Source organism: Magnolia sinica, chromosome 6, assembly GCF_029962835.1.
Source record: "Magnolia sinica isolate HGM2019 chromosome 6, MsV1, whole genome shotgun sequence".
Lineage (NCBI taxonomy): Eukaryota > Viridiplantae > Streptophyta > Magnoliopsida > Magnoliales > Magnoliaceae > Magnolia > Magnolia sinica.
Genome location: NC_080578.1, coordinates 16,105,218 through 16,130,555, shown reverse-complemented (window position 1 = coordinate 16,130,555; position 25,338 = coordinate 16,105,218). Strand labels below are relative to the sequence as shown.

At 38.6% G+C, this 25,338-nt stretch overlaps 1 protein-coding gene across 2 annotated transcripts; it reads left to right on the top strand.

The window, feature by feature from the left end:
* The first annotated feature begins 229 nt into the window (after nucleotides 1–229).
* Nucleotides 230–24,485, top strand: LOC131248393 (hypersensitive-induced response protein 4). 2 transcript variants are annotated; one of them, XM_058248660.1, is made up of 5 exons: nucleotides 230–511; nucleotides 6,053–6,173; nucleotides 6,268–6,359; nucleotides 13,437–13,533; nucleotides 23,793–24,485. In XM_058248660.1, exons 1-5 carry the CDS (start codon nucleotides 317–319, stop codon nucleotides 24,161–24,163), a joined length of 876 nt encoding a protein of 291 aa, XP_058104643.1. In that variant the 5' UTR covers nucleotides 230–316; the 3' UTR covers nucleotides 24,164–24,485. The 2 variants fall into 2 exon arrangements, with proteins under 2 accessions (XP_058104643.1, XP_058104644.1); XM_058248661.1 differs by lacking the exon at nucleotides 230–511 and adding an exon at nucleotides 3,715–3,780.
* Nucleotides 24,486–25,338: the final 853 nt, after the last annotated feature.

The window sequence follows — 25,338 nt, the reverse complement described above, 5'->3', positions numbered from 1 at the left end:
AAATAAACATCACGAAAACCTTACAATGGGCCCTTCAGAATTTTTAACAGGGATATACCAATCATCACTGTTTTCTGTGGTGTGGTCCACCTGAGATTTGGATCTGCATCAAGGTGGCCCCACCTAGCTTCCGCCGGAGTAACTTGCTGCGAAATCATTTGACAGGAAATCCGCGTCCCCTTAGAGCTAAAAAAATGAATTTTCACCATTAAGAAAAAAAACAGAGGGGCTGTTTTTAGCAAAGCAAAAAAATACGTTGTTTTGTAAAGCCAAACAAGCCCTAAAGAGACTGGGAAGAAGAAAGAGAGAGAGAGAAATGGTGAACACGTTCTGCTTGTTCTGCGCGTGTATAGACCAGGCGAGCGTAGGGATCGTTGAGAGGTGGGGCCGCTTCGAGAAGCTTGCAGCCCCTGGCTTGAATTTCTTCAACCCATTCCTTGGCCAATGGATCGCTGGCATCCTCTCCACCCGCCTCAGCTCTCTCGATGTCCGTGTCGAGACCAAGACCAAGGTTCTTCTTTTCCCTTCCCTTCTCTCCCTCTCTCATCTATTTTCCTCTCTCCTTCCAAAACATCATCATCTCTTCTCATTTTCCATCTCTTTCTTTTTCTTTCTTATGGTATTTTCTGAAAAAAAAAAAAGATCTTTTCATTTTCTTACAAAGGGGAAATGCACTTCAAGAAGCTATTAAAAATACAAATGATCGGATACAGTGGCTGCGCCAGAAGTTATGTTACAGCCATTCTTCTCCTGCCAACATGTCACGTGTAGAATATCTAATCCACGTGAAGGGTGGTCCACTCCACGATGATCACCTGATATGAAGATCAGGCCGATCCAGTTATTAATCAGGATACGACAACAATGTCAGGGGACCACCAATGATATATGACTCAGTGTACTTTTGAGCCCATCTAATGAGTGAAAGTCTGATTTTTCATATCAGGTGATCATCTTGGTGTGGCCCACCTTTTTCAAGGATCCTATATTCTCCAGATTTGACATGCTACCTGGGAAAATTGTCTCTATTTGATCATTTCTCAATAAAAAATATTTGGTTCTTGGTTGAATGTTCTTTCCTGGAGATCCATCATGGTGAATATTCTTTCATGACGATCTATCTTTGGTACTTAAACGGCCACGAGCCTTTAGTATTTCGGCTTGGATAAATTTGAACATGAATTTTTCAATTTTTATTAGAGAATTGATAATGTGCAGCAGCTGTATGTGAAATATCAAATAGTCTTTTCTTTCACATTGACGTATCATGTATGTTGGATATAAGACCCGTCCAAATGGTGGGCTGCATCATGAAGATTGCTTCTTGTGAAAATGATGGCGATACACTCATTGGATTGGACACAATATTTAAATCAATTACATGGCATAGAAGTTGCAGAAAACTTGCCATTGCGTGGCCATTTCCACACTTTTCTATCTTCCGCTGCCACATCAATATGTGCTTTACCTGGGTTGTCTGAATGGCTAGCAGCGAAGCTTTTCTCGTCATTGGATAAGTTCCTTCTTAATTTAATTAACTAAACCAGGCCTCACCTACTAGATCCTAGACTCTCAAAATTTTTATTCATTATCAAATGCAAGCTTGAACAAAGCCCGGTAGGAGGACTCAAAGGCCACGTCTTCCAACCAAGCTTCCTTGAACGAACTCTCTCCCCTTGAACTATCAAGGACCAAATTCCATTTCCGAATTCTTTCACCATGTCCCCATGACAAAGCCCTTTAGAACCAAATAAGAAGCTTGTCAGTGACCCATTGAGCACTACTATTAACAAAGCTGAGGAAGTGTACTCTTTAATCCAACCGACCCATATCTTGCTAAATCCCGCCCTGCGCAAAACAAGGAAATGCCAGTTGACATGGTCATATGGCTTTTCCATTTTAATCTTACAAAGGATCCCTGCTCCTCCTGAAGTTCGTGAATCAATGAGATCATTCACGACTAAAATCCTGCCAAAGATCTGCATGTCTTTAATGAAAGGCACATCAAATGGAGAGATGGCAAGAGCCATTACATTGCGCACCCCAACTGAAAGCACAACTTATGCATTTGCCTCCCACCATACTAATAGATTTGGTTTGAAATCTCATATCTCTTTTGCATCCACACTTTCGGGATAAGAGCAGTGAAGGTAGTATTATGGACCACCCTGAACTCCTCAAAGAATGACATAATCTCCTCTTTAGTGATGTCCCAACATGCTTGGAAAAAAGGCCATAGAAAAACCATTGAGACCTAGCAAACACCATTTCTCTTTTTCTTCATTGAAACTTCTTTTCAACCAAACTGCCAATTACCTCAGCAGTCTGCAGCATATTAAGGGATGGGCATCCAATTGCAACTTATGGAAATCTTCTTTTGAGTACAATTTTGAATAGGAAGAAGAGTTGCTTCCATTATTGGATTCTATCCTCAACAAGGGCATTGTTTATGTGTAGATTGTGGATGTTATTTGATCTTCGCCTCCATTCATCATTGCATGGAAGAATGGTGACGAGAGCAATGATGATTGTTGTTTTGGGTATATGTTGAAAATATAATTTGAAAATAATTGTTCTTCCTAGTCCAGTCTAGAAAGTATCTAGAAAGTGTCTAGAAAGAATCCCTAGTCTAGTCTAGAAAGTATCTTTTGAGTTTCCTAAGTAATTAATGCTCATTATAGGAAGTTGTAGTACATTTACTCTTGTATTTAGATTCTTCCTCAAGAGTCTATAAAAAGGGACTTCATGTATGTGGGAGGTAAGAGAGAAATCCTCCCTTCCAACAATTCAAAGCATTGTAACATCCACTTTCATAATTCAAAATATACAAAAACATTTTACCTGCAATACTCCTAAGTCCAAAAATATTTTCTTCCTCGCCTCTTCTCCAACAAATTTGGTATAGGAGTAAGGTTCAAGATACATATATGGCAGCAAGTTCCAGCAACACCACCTTTAACTATTTACAAAATATGGTGCCCATATTCGAAGGAGAAAGCTACGACCATTGAAGCATTCAAATGAAGTCTCTCTTCATCTCACAAGACTTATGGGAGTTGGTAGAAGATGGCTATGAAGTACCAGAAAATGTATCAACATTAACAACATGGACGAATGCAAGACAACAAGCATTCAAGGAGAATAAAAAGAAGGATGCCAAAGCTCTACTTTACATCCAATGAGGAGTGAACAAAAGCATCTTTCCTAAACTCCTGCCTGCAACAACTTCAAAAGAAGCATGCGAGATTTTGAAGAAAGAATTTCAAGGATCAGAAAAGATGATCACCATCAAACTTCAATCTCTTTGGAGAGATTTCGATAATTTACAAATGAAGGAAGGTGAGTCAATTTAAACTTATTTCTTTCGTGTTTTTGGCATTATTAATCAAATAAGAAGTTATTGAGATACAATCCAAGATTATTTTTTTTAAAAAATCATGGAAAAGATTTTAAGAACTCTTTCGGTAAAATTTGATCATGTAGTAGCTGTCATAGAAGAATCTAAAGATTTATCTAAGTTAATTTTACATGAGTTGATGGGTTTTCTTCAAGCACATGGAGAAATGATGAGCAAGTTCGTGGAGCAAAGCGTAGAACAAGCTTTTCAGTCCAAAATAAATATATCGGAAAAGAAAAATATGGAAGTAGACAAGAGAAGTCAAGATATATATCCAAATCAAAGATGACAATCCAGAAGAGGTCGCGGGAGGACAAACTTTAACCGTGGCCATGGAAGAGGTAGAAGAATGTCTGATTTTAACAACCAAAGAAATCCAAGAGGTAACAAGCAAAATGATTCTCAATGCTCTATTTGCAAAAAGTCTAATCATGTTGACAAGGATTGTTGGTACAACAAATGCAACATATGCAAAAAAATTGGGCCACAGAGATAAAGATTGTTGGAAGGGAGGATTTCTTTCTTAGCTTCCAAGTACATGAAGTCCCTTTTTATAGACTCTTGAGGAAGAATATACATATAAGAGTAAATGCACTACAACTTCCTATAATGAGCATTACTTACATAGGAAACTCAAAAGATACTTTCTAGACTAGACCTAAGATTCTTTCTAGACACTTTCTAGCTACTTTCTGGACTAGACTAGGGATTCTTTCTAGACATTTTCTAGATACTTTCTAGACTAGACTAGGAAGAACAATTATTTTCAACATTTCCCCTTAATTTGAAAATCTTGCACTCCTATCATTTTTCTGAATTTGATGAACTTTTTTATAGTCACGGCCTTGGTGAAAATATTTGCGAGTTGATCTTCTGACCTGCAAAATTTCAGCTCAATTTGTCCTTCTTCATCTAACTCCCTGATGAAGTGATGGTGTAGCTCGATGTGCTTTGATTGACTATGAAAGACTGAATTCTTTGTCATGGCAATTGCTGACATGTTGTCACAGAAAATATAAGTAGGCAATTTTTGTTTATTTTGTAAATCACCCAAAATCCTTTTAATCCATATAGCTTTACATGCTGCTCCAGTAGCTGAAATATACCCTGCTTCCGCGGATGATAATGCAACTCTTCTGCCTTTTTGATGACCATGAGATAACCTTTGATCCCATATAGAATATATATCTTGAATTACTTTTTCTATCATCAACTGATCCTGCCCAATCACTATCTGTGAATCCAATAAGCCTGTTATCTTCTTCCGTTGAGTATTTGATGCCATAACTTTTGGTCCCTTGGATGTACCTTAAAATTCTTTTTGCAGCTTCAAAATTATTCTTGTTAGGCTCACTCATGAACCTCGAGGCCAGGCTGACTGCATACACGATATCTGGCCTAGTATTTGAAAAATAAATCAGCAAACCAACCAAGCTTCTGTAAATTGAGGCATCGACCTTCTGTGCTTCATCATTCTTTGACAACTTCTGATTTATAGTCACTGGAGTTGCGACGGATTTGCATTTTGACATGCTGAATCTCATTAAGTGATCATTGGCATACTTTTCTTGTGAAATAAATATTTTGCAATAGTTTTGCTCTACTTGGATGCCAATGAAGTATCTCATAAGGCCGAGATCAGTCATCTCATACTCTTACATCATCGCCCTTTTGAATTTTTCTATCATCTTTGGACTGGTGCTAATATATATCAAGTCATCAACATGAAGGCAGACAATAAGAAAATTATGCGTACCTTCTTTCTTCACATATAAGGATGGATCACTTGGACTTCTTTTGAAGCTGTTTTGATGAAAGTACTTGTCGATCTTGTTGTTCCATGCTCTTGGTGCTTGTTTTAACCCATATAGACCTTTCTTGAGTCGATATACCTTTTCTTCTTTTCCTTTTACCACATATCCTTGTGGTTGCTCAACAAATGCTTCTTCTTCGATTTCTCCATTGAGAAAAGCCGATTTAACATCAAATTGAAAGACTTGTAATTTTAATTGAGCCGCAAGTGCCGAAACAATCCTTATGGTTTCCATACGAGCGACGGAAGCAAAAGTTTCATTAAAGTATATGACTCGTTGTTGAGAATAACCTTTTGCCACCAATCGAGCTTTGTGCTTCTGGATCGAGCCATCTTCATTATACTTGCTTCCATTATCTGCATTCTATACTCAACAAGAGCATTGTTTATGTGTAGATTGTGGATGTTATTCGATCTCCACCTCCATTAATCATTGCATGGAAGAATGGTAATGACAGCAATGATGATTGTTGCTTTGGGTATATTGGTATTCATACTATACAACATGATACTGATACCAATCATGTTATATGGCTGAAGTTTTCAGGAATTGGTGTTATATAATGTATGCTATGTGACGGGTCTATCTTATATTTTCAACATCCAATACATAGCTTGCAGTGTAGGTCCATCATGAATATCTTGATCTTTATGTTTCTAAGAGCTCTTCATGTTAAGTTGAATGACTGATGAAGATTGCATTTCTTAGTTCTGTTCAGACATTTGAAAAACATACTTTTGATATTGCTTGTTTTCCTAAACACGAATTTCAAAGTTAGTCATCATGTTGGGTGATCAGAATGACTGTAACTTTTTTTTTTTTTTTTGGTTGCCTTCCACAGGATAATGTCTTTGTACAGCTACTTTGCTCCATTCAGTATCGGATAGTCAAGGAGAACGCCGATGATGCGTTCTATGAGCTGCAGAACCCCAAAGAACAGATTCAGGCTTACGTGTTTGATGGTAGCTTTTGGAAATTTCTTGAACAATGCTTGATTGCTTTTCTGTTTCTGTGATCTCTCACCGTTCTTTTGTTGTTTCGGCCATATAATATCAGTTGTCCGAGCTCATGTCCCAAGAATGACATTGGATGAACTCTTTGAGCAAAAGAGTGAGGTAGCAAAAGTTGTATTGGAGGAACTTGAAAAGGTAACAGGATGAATCTGTCATAGAATCACTAGTCTATTCATCTCTTTTATTTCTGGAGGAGTTTACTGGGTTTGTTCATGGTAGAGCAAGTGCCTTCCTATTTCTGCTATCTTCCTTATGAGTGGAATCCTGTGGAGAAGCTCTCTTATCTATTTCATCTACCCAAATATATTGTAGATTGCAATTTTTGATGGAATGTCATCTGTAACTATCTAACTAGGGGTGGCAATGGTGGGTGAGTGTCAGCCTGAGCTGGGCCATTTACTAAATGGGCCAAGAATCCAGCCCAAACCTGACCTGTGACCCATTACCTTGTGGCCTGACTAACCCACTTAAATTTATTAAGCCTGGCCCAACCCAACCCAACCCAACCCAACCCTTTTAATTATAATTTGGTTGGGCTCGACCGACCCGGCCCATCACATTTGAGTTTAAGAATTGGATATAGGCTAAAGATATGCCCACCCCACCCCACCTAGTGAATATATACAAACATAGATACATCATATGGATGTATCTGTACCAGTGTTGTAAATAGTGTTTTTCCCACAAGGGCCGCAGCATATTGCATACACTACACAGTTTTGAGGTTTTTTAGGAACATTTTTAATCTTTTAGTTTAAGTCATGTTGTCAAATGATGGTGACCTTTCTCACACGGGCAAATGATGTAGGGCTATCCAGACCATCCAAATAGTGGCCTTATTGTAGATGGAGAATGCATATACATGCACCCATATTAGACAATCTTAACCATCTATAAATAGACCTCCATGTGTACGTCTGAGGACTTGTGAAATAATGTCAATGCTATAAAAGTCACATTATAAGAAAGCATGTTAAAACATAAAGGGTTTTGAAAGTCTTCATTCAATGCACACACCCCTCCGGTCCCCCAAACCTGTTCTTTCGATTCTCTTGATCCACAATGCTATTTAAACACAAGTTTTTTTTTTGTTTTTTTAAATTTTTTTTTATTTTATACATTCATTTTTACTATTTACCATATTTTTTCCTACACACGACGTAGCTTACGCTACACACTATAGATGGCTGAACACTATGCAATACGCTACATGCTTTTTAAAACACTAATATATACTTAATGTCTATTAACTTTTTTTAGGTTTTGGGTCGGGTCATTTTGCCCAGCCCATTCATAAGTTGAATTCCATTTAACTTGGCCCAAAACCCACCTCAAAAGTGAGTCAGGCTGGTTGACCCAACCCATTGCCAGCCTTATATCCAACTCTCAATGTACATGGAAAACAATGTACATTTTTTTAATCCTATGAATGATTTTTTTTCAATTGTTATTTTAATTTGGTAAGTTGTTCTTATGTTAATCTTAACGAGCTGAGCTTCAGCTTTGTTTGCAGATGTAGTAATCATAGTAGGATAAAGATGGGATTGGCATCCAAGAAGGTTTATGTTCGTAATATATTTGACTGTTGTTGATAAAGAAACGATGGTAAGTGATTGTTTAGCAAGCTAAGACAATCAGAGTTATGGACCCATGGTTACATAAAGAAACGATGGTAAGTGATTGTTTAGCAAGCTAAGACAATCAGAGTTATGGACCCATGGTTACATAAAATAGGGAAAAGTTGTATGAAGATCTTGCATACACAGGCCTGCACATTTGGAGTGGACTTGATTTTTTTTTTTTTTTTCAGAATTTCACTTCAGTGAATAAAGTCTTTTTTAAGGGAGTGGTTCTTTTAGTAATCTTTCTAGAGATTTGATGCCTCAGTAGGCTGTTGGAGCCCTTTCAACGGTCCTCATCATCATCATCATGGCATCATCCCCATCATCATCATGATCATTATTAATGGATGTGGATGTGGGTCATTTTGTCTTGTTATTAAGGGTAGGTTTCTCATTATTTTGGTTTGGGAGTTCATCTTAGCAACATGAGAGAAGATTTCAGTATAAGCAATGCCAAGAGTCAGTATATCCCTTAGTAACCAAGCAAGCCTTCAAACATTCAACCGTACCATAAGGGTGGCACTTAATAGTGTACACTCATTTGCAACCAACAACACATTTACCAGCAAGTAGATTGCTTAGCTTCCAATTATTATTTTTATAAAGAGCAGCCATCTCCTCTTCCATTTTTTGCTTCCACCCCTTATGCAATAGTGTTTCCTAATATGACTTATGAGTGGAATGAGAGGACAAGGATAGGGCAAATCTACGAAAAGTGAGGGGTAAACATTGGGGAAGGAGACATATTTGGAGATGGGATGATCAATACATGTATGCTTACATTTTCTCGAGGTAATAGGAACATTAGACTTATCTGGAGAATTCGTTGGATCAGCAGGGTAAAAAGAAGATATGGTTGATGGCACATCATGAGTAGTTGCACTATCTCCTCGTTTTCATTGTGAGTAGACTTTTGGCTGAGGCATAATGGAAATGGAGTGAGCATCAGAGGTCATAGATTGGATTATGTCTTTCATTAAATAAATCCAAGTCATTCATGAAAGTTAGGTAGCATCCCACATAACAAACAATCCAATCTATCACAAGGTGTTTCATATTGGTAATGGTGCCTGCAACGGTCACCACCATTATCGATTCGGTGTACCGGTGTGATAGCCGATGCGGGGGCGCAAGTATCGGTTGAATTTTTTTTGCTCGAAAAATTCTGAAAAATATCCAGAAAATTGAGAAAAATGTAAATGTTCCAAATATACATTTATTCTTGGTTTTAAACATGTTTATGGCAGTGTAACGGGTCTCCTCTTTGGTGAGAGTGTTGTATCGGGCTATCTGGTGAATTTATGGACTTGACAACCTGGGATTGACTGTAAAACTCTTATATTTAATTTTTTTAGCTATCTAATATCAATGTTAAATATGTTAGAATGAATGTAATACTAAAATATCTCACATTGAAAAATTTTAAGAAAAAAAATGAAATTATATTCGGATGAATAATGTCACGGATTTAGGGGGCCACTTGAATGCTCCCAAATAGTCCCAAAATTCATGTACCGTATGGCATTCATCCACTAATGCACATCCATAAGCATTTCACATCACTTCCCCTATATATATATATATATATATATATATATATATATATATATATATATATATATATATATATAAGATGAATAATGTTGCGGATTTGGGCGGCACCTAATTATCCCCAAATCAGCCCCAAATTCATGCAAGCTATGATACCCATCCCACAAATACATATCCTTAACCATAAACACCATTTCCCCTAATAATTTTTTTAGCAAAAATTAAAAATAAATTCGGGCGAATAGTGTCACCAATTTGAGGCTGATTTGGGAGACCACTCGATTCCCCAAATCGGCCTCAAATTTATGCAATCTATTGGCCCTCATCCCACTAATGTAACTTACCCAAATCAGTGGACATTATTGGATGGTGAAGGATGAAAAGTATCCATTGGTTTTATTTTAAAAAATAAGTGTCCTCAAATCAGCTGAGGATTGTGACTTAGCAACAATGGGTCTTATAATTTAATCGTTAATTTTGAGTTAATGTATGACTTATACAATTTTTTTAAAGGCATGGATTGGGTGAGGCATGGTAACAACTTAGTGGGTGAGGCCCACCTTGATGTATGTGTTGTATATCCATGCCGTCCATCCATTTTGCCAACTCATTTTAGGGCATGGTCCCAAAAAAGAGGTAGATCCAATCTCAGGTGGACCACATACTAGGGATTGAATTCCCACCGTTAAAAACTTCATGGGGACCACACAAGTCTTGGATCAAGCTGCTATTTGTGTTTTACCTTCAGCCAGGTCTACGTGAGCTTATCAATAGATTGGATGGCAAATAAACATCACACACAATGAGCCGTAGGAAGTTTTTAATGGTGGGCATTCAATTACCACTGTTTTCCTATGGTGTGGTCCGCTTGGGATTTGGATTTGCCTCATCTTTGGGACCATGCCTTAAAATGAGCTAGCAAAACGGATAGACGGCATGGATACACAACACATGCATCAAGGTGGGCCCCACAGTCAGGGCAACACCCACAACTTGCAAGTGTACTTATCATCTTACACCCCTAGAGTAAAAAAAACTTTTTTAAACTTTGACTCAGAAAGAGCTACGCATGCAAAAGGGGGAGAGAGAGAGCAACACATTTGAAGAAGAAAAAGAAGAGCGACAATTAAGAGAGAGCAGCACATCAGAAGAAGAAGAAAAAGAAGGTTGGTAATCGTGCTGCAACACTGCAATAGAAGAAGAAGAAGATGATGTTTTTCTTCTACCGTTATTGTGCGTAAAGGCCTTGCAACGGTTAACGGCTTGGCCATTACTGGTACGTATCGGCCGTTATAGCCAAAACCTAACCGTTTTGTTACACCTTGGTTTATCATGAGAGAACTATTGAAGTTGATCGTCACTTCATACACAAGAAGGTCTCCAATGGTTAAATCTCTACACCATTTGTTTAATGTCCATAGGTGTCTAACCTTAACTCTTAACTTTCTACATTCTCTTTCTTCTCTTCTTTCCCTTCAATCTACAAAGTTACATGGTATCAAAGCTAGGTTTGTCATTGATTTAATTAAACCGTCCATCTTTCTATCCTTATTTTATTTTGGTATTTCTCATCCCGTTTGTGCTGAAAAGCTTTTAAGAAACCTAGGGGTTTCTTCTTCTTCTTCTTCTTCTTCTTCTTTTGTGTGTGTGTGTGCACGCGCGTGTGCAAGGCATTTGTAATGGTCCATGTTTGCGAATGCGGATGATGTGTTCATGATCATCACCTCTCGTGTGCGCAATTGGAGCGTGTGAAAGTATGGGTTATCTACTCTTATCAGATGCCATGCTCGTGATCTGTTGGAACATGTGGATGTGTGGCTCGGTTCTTCTTTTCTTGTGTGGTGTACACAATGTGAAGCTTGCAAGTTGGGTATTCATCCATCGTGGAAGGTTAGCGTGTGTTCGTGTAAGTTTGCAGTATTTATTCAAATTCCTTGTTCTGATGGGGATAAAGGGTGATTTGAGAATTGGATTCATAAATTCATCCGATTTTTTAGGGGTCCAAATAACCTCTATTAAATTGAATGAAACAAATTATATTTAGTGGTCAAAATCCATTCAAGCGTTTTTAACTGTCAAGGGAAAATTAAAATATTTGACCACAGAAAAGCTTGTTGGAAGTGCTAGTACGCATGATTTGTGGATCCAGGAGAATGGTTAGATTGTAATATGGTTGTGGAATAGTATGGAACCATCCATTAGCGTGAATGTAATGTTTTTAGACACTGTAGCGGAAGTGTGGGATGCATTATGAGAGATATATTCATCCGACCATAACATCTCTTGTATGTTTCAGTTATTTGAAGAAATATTTGAGTTCCAACAAGGAGATAAATCACCGGGTGAATATTACTCAAAAATAAGGAAAATATGGAACTAAATGTGTATCAACCTCTTACTATTGACTTAGAGAAACAATGTCAGCAACGCAAAGAATTCCGTGTGGCCGAGTTTTTATCAAGTTTGAAACGTGAATATAAGCCAATTTGTGCACATATTTTGGCCGATAAGGATATGTCGTCTGTGAATGAGGTGTATGCTCGCCTCCAACTTGTATCTCCTAGCTCTTTAAGCGGAGCCAATGATGGCTATGCTTTAGCCTCGGGTCGAGGCCAATATGGTGTTTGTGGTGATGGGGGTAATCAAGGTGGTCATGGTGAAATGGGAGGTAATCGTGGTTGAGGTTGTGCACTTAAGAAGTGCTCCCATTGTGGACTTACAAATCATTCTGTTGAAAATGTTAGGATCTTCATGGAAAGCCGGTATGGGCTAATTAGTCATCCCACGTTGGAGAGAGCAGTGGCACACATTCAGTCAGTTTTACTTCTATAACTTAGCAATCACGTATATATGGAGAGATGGTTACGCTCACTCAAGAAGAATATTCCAAGTTGTTGAAAAATCTTTAGAACTAGCTTGCTCCTGTTGCTACTTCCATTGTTAAAGCTTTATTCGTAACTTTAGGTATGACTTGTTTAAGATCTAAAGATGAATGAGAAGATTGGTTGATGCAGGACAACTAACCACTTGCTTTAAAAGCTCGAACTGATAGAGCATGACGAATTAATCCCTTTATCTCACAGGCCACCCCACTCGAACCCGGTGTGAAAATGCCCCTGCATTAATCACCCCCGGGTGAGGAGTCTTGAACACGAGACCTCCTGCTCTGATACCACTTTGATGTAGGACAACTAACCACTTACTCTAAAAGCTCGAACTGATAGAGCATGACAAATAAATCCCTTTATCTCATAGCTTAGGCCCCACATCCCATGAGTTAGGACCTCGACTGAACCCCCTCGTGGGTCCCACATCACATGGGTACCGCCTCACATGAGCTACCTACCTCACACGGGTCGCCCACCCCAAGTGTGCCCCTGCATCCCACAGGCCATCCCACTTGAGCCTGGTGTGAAAATGCCCCCGCATTATTGGTGGAGGACATGAATGTGACGGGTTGTACTATCTTGACTGTAATATTGTTGGCGCAATATGGAAACACCTCTCCTTATCAATGATACTACTATCTTGGTCATCCACCCTTGAATATTCTCAAAATAGTTATCCCTTCTTTGCCGTTTGAGTCAATTTTAGAGCGTGTAGTATGTGAGTGGAGTAAACATCACGGTGTTACTTTTCTACCATGCGTGGAAAAGCGTAGTTTGGTTCCTTTCTTTGTAGTTAATTCAGATGTTTGGGTACCAGTTAGAATTTCCAGTAGGTCATGGTATATTTATTTTATTACGTTTGTTGATGATTTTTCACAAATGACCCACATCCACATTGTTAACAATCACCACCATCATCTAAGCATTATCCCAACTAAGTGTGGTTGGCTACATAAATCATGTTTTGTCGTTGCCCTATACTGCATTGAGTTTTCTTGAACATTATCTTTACGACTGAAAATTTACTTGTGCCATGCCACTTTTTGCATTGAATGTAATAAGAGATACTTTGTATATGTGCAATTAACCATTTCAATTGGTGCTTAACATTTTCCATGAAGAAATTAATGTCTTGAAATCACGGATAACAGGTGATGGAAGCATATGGCTATAACATAGAGCAGATTCTGATGGTCGATATTATACCAGATGCCTCTGTGCGCAGAGCCATGAATGAGATAAATGCAGGTGTGTGCCTTTCTGTTTCCATTTTATCTCAAGAGGTAGTGTTTAGTTGCATGATGAAACATTTTTGCTTCAAAGTTTCTGATATGGGCTCTAAGTTTATTCTATTGATTTTTTTAAAGGAATGCTTAATTGATTTTCAGGTGGTTTATTAGTTTGGCATGCCTCTGATTGATTTTAATGTCGTTAACCAATCTTATTTGTGAATTGAGCTAGCAATTGTATGCTTCCAAATGTCTTTTTGCAATTGTATTGTCAACTAGCTATTTCAAGTAGTATATCATCAAGATGCAATTGCCTCCAGTTTGAGAGTCGAGTTGGTTGATGCACCCTCTCTAGAGCACCTGGGATCAAGTCCCACTGACGTTTTCCTTTCTGAATCTACCTTTTGGATTACACCAATCCAAACAGGCCTAGTATTTTTGCCACTTATTTTGTGGGTCACATTTCAGGTATGAAAAGATGTGAGAGGCCCTATTTGAAAGCCTATTGACTTAGCTTTCAAACACGCCGAATATTATGCAATCCCTGTACCATTTGAGTGAATTGTGGTAAATCTACAGAAGTATTGATGGAGATTCTGGGAATTTTGAGGTCATTTTTAATGTTTTACTGTAACAGGTGACCGGGATTTGAAGAAATCGATGGTTAGGATTTTCTTAGGAGATATTTTGCTATTGGGGAATTCATTCTCTGGTTTTTGTATTTCCATGGGAATGTTGTAGTTGACTTAGTATTTATTGGGAAATGATTAAATTTTGTTTGGTTTACAGTTTACACGCTAGGTTTTTTCGGAAAAAGTCTAAAATTTTGTTTTGGTTTCTTGGGTAAAAGTTATGGCAAGTTTTTGTTGGAGAAGCTAGGAAATGAATTCTTGGAAAATTTAAAAGCCAACAAAAAGTGTGAACCAAATAATAATAATAAAAAAAACTAACAAATCAGTGAGTCGAGAAATATAAAACCAACAAATAGATACACCCTTAGGGTTTCTTTTGGTTTGAGAAAAAGTATATAAATATGTAAAGACTTTTATTTTCTTAAGTTTTTTTTAATTATTATTTATTATTTATTTTTTTATTTTTTTAAGTATGTATTGCTTCCTTATAACATATGTTGTCTTCATTAGTACGAGCCATGTCTAGAACACAGAGAGAGAGAGAGAGAGAGAGAGAGAGAGAGAGAGAGAGAGATGCTCACACATAACTAGTGCGACGCCCAACTAGTTTTTGTAATTGATGGATTATTTAATGTCAATAAATGTTCCTATGGAAGAGTTATTTCACGTTAGTTTGGAAAAGGGGTTACGGTTTGAGTGGGCCCCACTATGGTGTTAATGTGAAATCTAGCCCAACCATCAGGTTTGTCATCCCATGTTAGACTCAGGGGTTGAACATTAGACCCATCTGTGGTTCAAGTGGACCACAACATTGGAAATATTGTATAGGGAAAAGTTTAACCTGCAAACCATTGGAACTAGTGGGACATCCAACTAGTTTTTGTAATTTATGGATTAATTAATGTCAATAAACGTTCCCATGGAAGAGTTATTTCACGTTAGTTTGGAAAATGGGCCGGGAAAAGTTTATCCTGCAAACTATTTCCATTGGTGTGGCCCACTTGAATCTTGTATGGGCCTATTTTTGGGACTCCGGCTTACCTTTTGGTGTGGCATCTAATGGTTGGAGTGGATTTCACATACCCATCATGGTGGCCCCTATAAAAATCAAGGATGGACGTCTCTCTCTCAACCTTTTCCATTGGTGTGGCTCACTTGAATCACAGGCCAACCTGATTTTTTAGCACTGAGCCTAGCACGGGATTACACATTTAATGGTCAAAGTGGATCTCACATACACATCACTGTGCGCCTCATAAAAATTTAAGTGTGGTGTTCATTTCCCACCTATTATGAGAAAACCAACTAGCTCCCTTGGATTAATTAATGTTAACAAATGTTGGAATGTCACTTTGTAAAAGGGGTTAGGGGCTCAGGTGGGCCCCACTATGGGGCAATGTTATATCCACTTCGACCATTAGGTGTGTCACACTATGTTAGACTCAAGACTCGAAAATCAGCCCCATTTGAGATGGATCAAGGCATGCATCAGCTCGGCGCAGTTTTCTGTTCTCCTAAACGGATCGCCAAAAGGTTTCTTCAAAAGTTCGCGCGGCCTAAGACAAGGAGACCCTCTATCTCCCTTTCTTTTTCTAATTATCGGCGAAGCCTTATCTTCGATGCTTCTTAAAGGTCAAACGGAAGGGATTCTCAGGGGTGTCCAAGTCAAAGGGTTGCAAGATCCGATATCTCATGTGTAGTTCACGGATGACATCCTAATATTCTCTGAGGCTAGCACTGATACCGTTTCTAATCTGCGTACAGTCATTAGATGCTTTGAAGCGATTGCGGGGCTGAAGGTGAATATGTTCAAATCCAAAATCTATGGAGTCAATATGGGCAATCAGCAGGTTAGCGTATTAGCAGACCTTATGGGGTGTTCCTCGGGATCGTTCCCGACTTCATTCGTGGGCCTCCCTTTATGCATCGGTCGGCCAAAGCAATGCCAATGGGACAGGGTCATCTAGAGATTTCACCATCTCCTGGCTGCATGGAAGTGTCGCTACCTATCTATTGGTGGTCGACTCACGCTGATTAAAGCAGTGTTATCCAATCTTCCAACCTACTTTATGTCTTTGTTTCGCTGCCCTGCTAAGGTCCTTAAATCCATAGACTACCTAAGGCGTAATTTCCTCTGGCGCGGTAAGGATGACAAGAAGAGTTTCAATTTGATGGAGTGGAGTCAAGTGTGCAAGTCGATAAAAGACGGGGGAGCTGGCATAAAGGATTTAAAAACGATGAATCGGGCACTCTTAGGGAAATGGATTTGGAGACTTGGTTCGGAAAAGAATAACTTGTGGAATAAAATTATCAAAGGCAAATATGGGAGTTCGGAAGGAGGTTGGTGGACATCGGAGTCCTCCTTGTATAGGGCTTCCGCCATATGGAAAGACATTTATCATCTGAAAGAAGAGGTCCTCCAAAGGATTGGTTACGTAGTTGGCAAAGGTGATTGCATTCACTTTTGGACGGATATCTGGCTTGGAGACATCCCGCTAAAAGACAAATTCCCTTCCATTTTCTGTCTCGCTGTGAAGAAAAAGAGCTTCATAGCTGATAATTATTCTATCGTAGCAAACAGAGTGGTTTGGAATATTCAATGTCGTAGGAATTTGGAGGATTAGGAAATCATCGATTTGGTAGAGCTGATGGATTGCGTGCAGCAAGCTCTTCTGAACCAGATGTTGAAGGACAATCTTACGTGGAAAGCTGACAAATCCTCAATTTTCACGGTCAGATCCCTTTACAAGTAGCTTTCTCTCTTTCGCGGCAGCCCCTCTTTGCAGGGTCTTCATTTCCTATGGAAGTATGCTGCCCCTCCTAAGCTAATCGTGTTTGGGTGGTTGGCTGGGAACAGGAAAAATCCTCACTATTGATAACCTTAGAAGAAAAGGTATGGTTTTACCCAATGCTTGCATTTGTTGCCCGAAAGCGGAAGAATCTGTGGACCATCTGTTGATCCACTGCCCGTTTGTTCGATCCATTTGGTCAGACATCATTTCTTGCTTCAAGCTCAGTTGGTGTTTCCCTAGGGATGTAGAAGCGCTTCTAAAGGCTTGGCATGGCATTCGAATAGGTAAGTTGAAATCTCGTCTTTGGCGAATGGCGATTATGGCAGTATGGTGGGCGGTGTGGACAGAAAGAAACAACCGCTGTTTCCGCAACATTTCGAAGCCTTCTTTCGTCGTGGTCTCCTCCGTCAAGTGTCTGATTGTGGAATGGGTTTCCCATATGGATGGGCCGGATGTAGATCTAGCCTTCCTTAAGGCTTAGTTTTTCTTCTGCTATCTCAGCAGTGTCCTGTGTCTCTTTCTGTATTTTTCCTTTATTTTAATATAAGTTATCTTTCAAAAAAAAAAAAGGTGGACCACATGACTGGAAATAGTATACAGGGAAAGTCACACTACAAAATGTTTCCCTTGGCGTGGATCCACATGAATCACGGATGGACTTAAACTTTGGGTCTCAGGCCTACGTTTTTAGTGTGGCATCTAATGGTTGGAGTGGATTTTGCATAATCATCATGGTGGACCCCATAAAATTCTCCCAATTGTTATCTGTGGTGTGGCCAACCTGAATCACAAGTAAGCCTGATTTTTGTGCTCTGGACCCAACATGGGATTGCTCATCTAATGGTCAGAATGGATCTCACATACACATCACGGTGGGCCCCGTAAAAAATCAATTGCGAGTGTCTGTTAAAATTCTTTTTTCTAATGACGTCTCAAGTCCAACGAGCTACACTACAGGTTAATGTCCAACCAACAGATAAGGTCCAACCTTTTGTGTATATGACATCCAAGATCCAACTCATCTGATGGTTTGGTCCATCATGATCATCACCTTCTGGAAAACTCCACAATAACTACTCATTGAGTGGACCGGATTTTTGTTTTACTCTTTTCTTTTTTTTTGACAGATATAAGATTCACGCCCACTGTGGGGCTCGAACCCACAACCACAAGTTTACTATTTACTATTTACCAATGTCTGAACACTATTTGATATGGTGCGGGCTGCTCGATGTGCAGATACTATTGACCATTGCACTAGGTAATCTGCATGATGGGTCCAACCTATTGGAAGTGCTGGATTCACATGCACTTAATACTTTGGAAGTTAATATATGGGTGTACTATAGCTTGTGGTCCAACTAGTGGACTTAAGAAATCTACTTTTTGGAATGTATCATTGTTTTCCTGCAATAGATAGGAGATGAACGCCTACCCTTGATTTTTTATAGGTCTCACCATGATGTGTATGTGAGATTCACTTCGACCATTAAATATGCAAATCCCATGTCGGGCCTAGAACAAAAAAAAAAGGTTGACCCATGATTCAGGTGGGCCACACCAATGGAAAAAGCTGGGAGAGAGATGTCCACCCTTAATTTTATGGGGCCCACCGTGATGAGTTTGTGAAATCAACTCCAACCATTAGATGCCACGCCAAAATTTAGGCTCGGGACCCAAAAATTAGGCCCATACGTAATTTAAGTGGGCCACACCAAGGGAAATAGTTTAGAGGGCGTACTTTTCCCTGTACACTGTTTCCGATCATGTGGTCCACATGGATCACGGATGGGGATGATTTTTGAGCCTTGAGTCTAACACGGTGGGGCCCACCCAAGCTATGACCCATTTTTCCAAACTTACGTGAAATAACTCTTTTATCGGAACATTTGGACATTGATTAATCCCTAAATTACATAAACTAGTTGGATGTCCAACTAGTTGTATGTGAGCGTTTTTCATATATGTTTATATTATATATGATCTTAACATTTGTTTCTTATCTCTAATAACTTTTACCATTTGTTTTGAAGAAAATTTCGTGATTTGTTTGTCAAGAAAAGGTATGTAGTTAATTCGAAATCAGTTAGTTCAATTTGGTTGTGTTGGCCTTTTGCTCAAAAAATCATTTGATAAAGCTTTTATCTTAGAAGTTGATCTCAGTCATTAATTAAACATCATCATCTAAGCCTTATTCCAACCAATTAATTGGGGTTGGCTACACGAAACTTGTTCTGCCATTCAGATTCTTCTCTGCCACAAATCATAACCTCAGCTAAAGCATAGATAATCGAATCTTTTCCTACTATCACCATCCCTTGCCTTTTTAGAGCCTTAAAGTTGAACCTACACACACCTAACTGGTGCAACTGTTGGTCTCTGTTGCATATGGCCAAACAATCTAAGTCCACTGCCTCTCATCTTATTACCTATTGGTGCTACTATTGAGCACCCTCGAATGCATTCATATCTACTTATTCTTCTCTTCTTGCTTCTCATCCATTAATGTGACATCACTTCACTAAAGGAGGTCATGAAACAAAAGATAATAAATCATTGGCGGCAGCCTAATCATCAAGAACTACAAACAATGGTCCCATTAATGGAAAATATCCAATTGTCCCATTTCAACAAGCAATTGTCTGCAAATAATGGTCAGGATCGCATAACTTCCTGATTTAGGACTGTGACTTAGGGGCAGCGGTGTTCGACAATTCAGTCAGAATAACTTGACCCAATTTATGCCACGTGTTTTATGAGTGTCATGTTTATAATTTCTGAGTGCTTGCATATCGAGTGTCATCCTTGTTTTTTTTTTTTTTTTTTTTTGAGATTATGTTATTGTTTTGATAATAAGGTGAGGGGAAGTAGGCATAAGATGGTTTGGTCATGTGCAACAAAGACTAAGAATTGCGCCATTTAGGAGTGAGTTGGTCCAAGTTGAAGGCTTTAAAAGGGTAGGGGGAAGGCCTAAATGGATGTGGGTGGTAGTAGTAACAAAAGCTATGATGACTTATGATCTACCCAAGTTATGATTCTTGATATTGTAGCATACGGCAGAACATGATTCATGTAGCTGACCCCATTTATCTAGGATAAAACTTAGATGATGATGATGATGATGACAATTTCGGCAATGATGTTGTTATTAATTTTTTTTTTCCTCGACCTCCTCAATGTCTTGCTGATGGATGAGTAGCAAGATTGGGAAGGATAGAATTAGAAATAAATGCATTCGATGGTACTTGAGAGTAGCAGTAATGGATTAAGATGAGGGCCGTAGACTTAGATGGTTTGGTTATGTGCAACAGAGCTCAAGAATTGCACCGGTTAGGAGTGTGTAAGTTGAAGGCTTTAAAAGGGCAAGGGGAAGGCTCAAAAGGACATGGTGGTGGTAGTAGGAAAATATTATTTGACCTATGCTTTAGTTGAGGGTATGATTCTTGACAGAGATGAATGGCGGAACAAGTTTCGTATGGCCGACCCCAATTAGTTGGTTGGAATAAGGCTTTAGATGATGATGTCTCATCTATTGCTTGAGATCAACTTTCAAGTAAAAACCTTTATCAAATGAATTTTTGAATAAAAGGCTGATGCAACCAAATTGAACTAACTGGTTCTGAATTAGTTATATACCTTTTGTTGACGATTAAATCACAAAATCTTCTTCAAGACAAATAGTAGAGGCCAAAATAGTGATAAGAAATAAATGCTAAATTTTTTAAAAAAATGGTATGGACATAACACACTCTAAAGAAGGCAACATATGTGATAAGGAATCAATACTTGTTGGGATAAAAAAACTTAAGAAAATAAAATCCTTTATATGTGTATATATACTTCTTTTTCAAAGCAAAAGAAACCGTAAGGGGATATGTGGTTGTGGGTTTTTATATTTGTCGGCTTCCTGATTATTATTATTATTATTTTACTTTAACATGTTTGGTTCACATTTTTTGTTGGTTTACATTTTCAGAATTCCTGCCCTAGCTTCTTTTACAAAAACTTGCCCCTACTTTTATCTGGTGAACTAAAACATAATTTTAGACTTTTTCTAGAAAACTTCGTGTGTGAACCAAACAAAATTTAATCATCCCTCAAGAAATACTAGGCCAACTCTAACATTCCTTTAGAAACACAACAAACTAGGGAATAGATTCCCCAACAATCAAATAGTTTCTAAAAGAATCTTAGCTATCGATTTTCTAATCTTAATCATCAATTCAGTAAAACACTAAAAACGATCACAAAAACCGCTGATTCTCCATACATGTTTCCGTAAGTTGGGTAATTTATTTAAATAGTATGAGAATTACATAATATTCAACTTGTTTGAAAGCTAACTCATAGGCTTTTGATGCTTAAAAGGTAGCTCATGAAATAAGTTTAAAACACATTAAGCCTGTTTGGATTGGTGGAATTCAAAAAGTTGATTCAGAAAGGAAAACATCCCATTTGAGAAAAACCATGAATAAGGAACTTTCTGGAAAAGAATTGTAAAAAGGTTGTTTTTTAGTTTGTAGTCCTAGGGAGATGTGGAATGGTCAGTGGTCAAAATGTAAAATTTGTCTCTAAAAAAGTGTGGGAATGTGGATTATTAAGCCTTTTTTTTTTGGAAGAAAGGGAAAACTGTAGAAATGAGACAAATTTTCACAAGTTACTTTATTGTCCCGATCAGCTGAAAACATCACAAATGTAAAAAACATTTTTTTTCCATGGTTACTTTTTAGATTATACTAATCCAAATGGAAACACGTTTACAAGTCAAAGAATATAACATATAAATAATGAATCTTATGGACTTGTGGATTACGAGATCCTTAATCTGGTCTAGATGCTTATTCAGGGCAATATTTGCCATTGATTTGGCCCAGCTCTTAAATCTAGACAGCTGGGTTTTTCATATCTTTTATGAAAATCCCTTAAATGGGTGTGATTCAATATGCCATCTTTTGGAATAATTTGGGATCCATCGATGGTGAAGTGTGGCATGGATGCATCAGAGACCAAGGCAGGAATATTTCACAAAACCTCCAGATAACGAAAAATGTTTTAGTTCTAGAACAATGAAAACTTCCACCACCACCACCACCACCACCATCATCATCTAAGCCCTATACCAGTTAATTGGGGTCAGCTACATGAATCTTGCCCTGCCATTCCACTATCACAGGCCATAACTTCAGTTAGAGCACAGGTTATCAATTCTTTTCATACTACCTCCAGCCACATCCTTTTGGGCCTTTCCCGTATCCTTTTAGAGCCTTTAATTTGGACCAAATCACTCCTAACTGGTGCAGCTGTTGGTCTCCATTGCACATGGTCAGACCATCTAAAGTCTACCTTCCCTCACCGTATGACCAAAACAATAACATATCTCAGGAAAAAAAAAGAACTGAAAGAATATCATGGATCACACCTGATATGCAGGCACTCAGAAATCATAAAAAACACATGGCATCAATTGAGTGAAATTATTCTGACTAAATAGTTGAACGCCACCGTCCCCAAGTCACAGTCCTAAATCAAATAGTTGAGTAATCCTCTTATTTGCAGACAATTGTTTGCCGAAACTGGACCATTGGATGTGTTTTCATTTTTAACTGTCCAATAAATGTCCACCCTTAGTTGCACAATCCTTCTAACTAGGTGCAGCTTCCACTTTGAATCGCGCTTTGTACTCGAAATCCTACTCTCACTTCCTATCTATTTATACTCAAAACCATTTTGAAATGGACACTTCCCCGCTCCACACTCGGATGTCTTGCCGCTTTGCTTCACAGTTCATGCAATTACATGTCCCCCCGATACAATAATAAAAGCTTTAATTTTGGTTCATGATACATAAAAACCGGGTCCTATAATCTGGATGGTTTAATTTGAATCACTTATATATGCTATATATATGCAGTTTCTTGGTAATTTCAAAGTAACTGCATATCATCCATCACACTCCGCCATTGTTTTGAAAATTTTTCTCTAAAATTTGAAGCATGCTTTAGGGCCCATTTTGTCCTTGGAAGTAAAAATATACAATGACGAGGAAAAACCACTGATAGGTCATTACTAGCACTGTCAATGGATTGGATTCAGGTTGGATCCTATAGTACCTGTACCCGGGCTAACCAGGTTAGGGTCTTGCCAGGTCCGATTCCTTTTGGTCTAGGTCTTGTTCTTGAATATGCAGATGCAGACCTAGACCGGTAGACCCAGACCCAATCAGGTTCGGGTACCCATTTGGTTGTTGGATCTAGGTTTTGAAATTAGTTTGGACAAATAAGAGCATTTGTACGGTTGGGCCCACCCAATGGATGGATTAGGTCCCACACATGTGGCACTTTGACACATGCATGATGTGTAAACTGGCTTTCTTACCTGCACGTGGCTTAGGAAAGCTCATTTTGTTGGTAGAATCATCAATATATATATATATATATATATATATATATATATATATATATATATATATATATATATATATATATATATATATATATGTATGTAGGTCCAACAGGACCAAACTCTAACCAGATCCATCACATGGACCCAATGTGATTTTAAACCGAGTCCAGAAATGGAAACCAGACCCATTAAAATCAGGTTGGGTCCATCTGGTATGTGTGGTTCCAGATACCCATCAACAGCCCTAATCATTAGAAGCCATGCCAGTGGTTTTGCTTGTGTTTTAGTGGAATATGGTCTGGGAAAAAAATATCCCAATAAGGTAAACGGGCTGATGTGGCTGACTTTCTTTCACAGCATAATATATTTCTTCTGAAATATTGTTATTTGTTGGTTTCTTTTCCACTTTCTCCGCACTTCTCCTAACAAGGTAGCATCATTATGTGTTGCAGCCCAAAGGCTTCAGCTTGCAAGCGTGTACAAAGGGGAGTCAGAGAAGGTGCTTCTGGTGAAGAGGGCCGAAGCAGAGGCAGAGGCCAAGTACCTTGCTGGTATTGGGGTAGCACGGCAGCGGCAGGCGATCACAGACGGACTGAGGGACAACATCTTGAACTTCTCCCACAAGGTGGAGGGCACGTCGGCAAAGGAAGTGATGGACTTGATCATGGTAACCCAGTACTTCGACACTATCAAAGACCTTGGGAACTCTTCGAAGAACACCACCGTGTTCATACCACACGGCCCGGGCCATGTGAGGGACATCAGTGATCAGATACGCAACGGGATGTTGGAGGCATCCAGTGCTACGGTGGATACCCAGTGATTTCACCTTTTGGGTTATGTCGGAAAAGTCGTCCTCTATCCATTTTCTTTCCTTTTTGCATTGTTTAAAAAAATATCTAGTCCACTTACACGAGTGTGATAAAACATATATACCAGAATGTTCAACTGTCTATTTCGGCTTTTTGGGTGGGATTTGGACATGCAAGATAGCATGAGGGTGTATATATCAATAATGTGGATTGCATTTCTGCTGTAGATTTGGTTGGACAGTATTTGCAGTTTTGCAGTTGCAGTCAGTAGTTGGATATCTGTATAGATCTTTTTTTAAAAAAAGGTTATCTGTATGGCTATTTTCAATACTATATGATGTTGTATTCTCATGTCCTCAATTTATCCAACCAGGGACTATGGTTGGGGGATCCAGATGTTGCCCATAAATCTCCGTAATGGGATAATCTTAACCCTTGGATTTGTGACTGGTGAATTGATGTTTAAGAAATACTAAAAAATAAAAATAAAAAAGGTCTGCATTCAGCTCAAAAGAGGCTCGAATGGTGAGGATCTTCTTTTCTATGATAATTTTCGGGTGTCCATTTTGGGCCCATTGAGGGCATGGGCCCCACTTATGCTGACTGAAAACATGTGAATGGGGTCTAAGTTCTTGATTTGTGGGCGTATGAACTGGTTTTCATTTAAAAGGGATAGTGTGGTAGGCTCATCTGACGTTCACTTGTATCACTTGTACCATGTAATGTGCTATTTCAGATGGCGCAGATACTGTGTTAGGCTCCAATGTTAGTGCTGCACCATTTAAAAGATGTTGCCTTCTCAACTGTCCAGATCCATCATCCACAATTCGCTAGCACGCCTTGTAAATCTATGCTGTCCATCTGTTTTGGGAAGTCGTTTTATGTCATGAGCTCAAAAAAGAAAGGAAATAAAATCTCAAGTGGACGACCACACCACGGGTAAGAGTGGTGAATGACCATCAAAAGTTCAGTGGTGAATGACTATCAAAAGTTTTGGATCGATATGATATTTGTTTTATTCCTTCATCCAAGTCTCTGAGACCTTATTAACATTGAGATTTTTTAATGGGTGGCCATTCAATGACAACTATTTCCTGTGGTGGTGTTTACTCGAGATTTTTATCTGTTTCATTTTTGAGCTTATGCTATAAAATGAGTTAGAAAAAATAGATGGGATGGAGCAGAT

Bases quoted from the DNA above. Each gene is read 5' to 3' on its own strand.
- LOC131248393 (XM_058248660.1), top strand. From the start codon at position 317: ATGGTGAACACGTTCTGCTTGTTCTGCGCGTGTATAGACCAGGCGAGC. The intron at 6,360-13,436 runs GTAACAGGATGA...CACGGATAACAG, and splicing joins TATTGGAGGAACTTGAAAAG to GTGATGGAAGCATATGGCTA. The intron at 13,534-23,792 runs GTGTGTGCCTTT...TATGTGTTGCAG, and splicing joins CATGAATGAGATAAATGCAG to CCCAAAGGCTTCAGCTTGCA.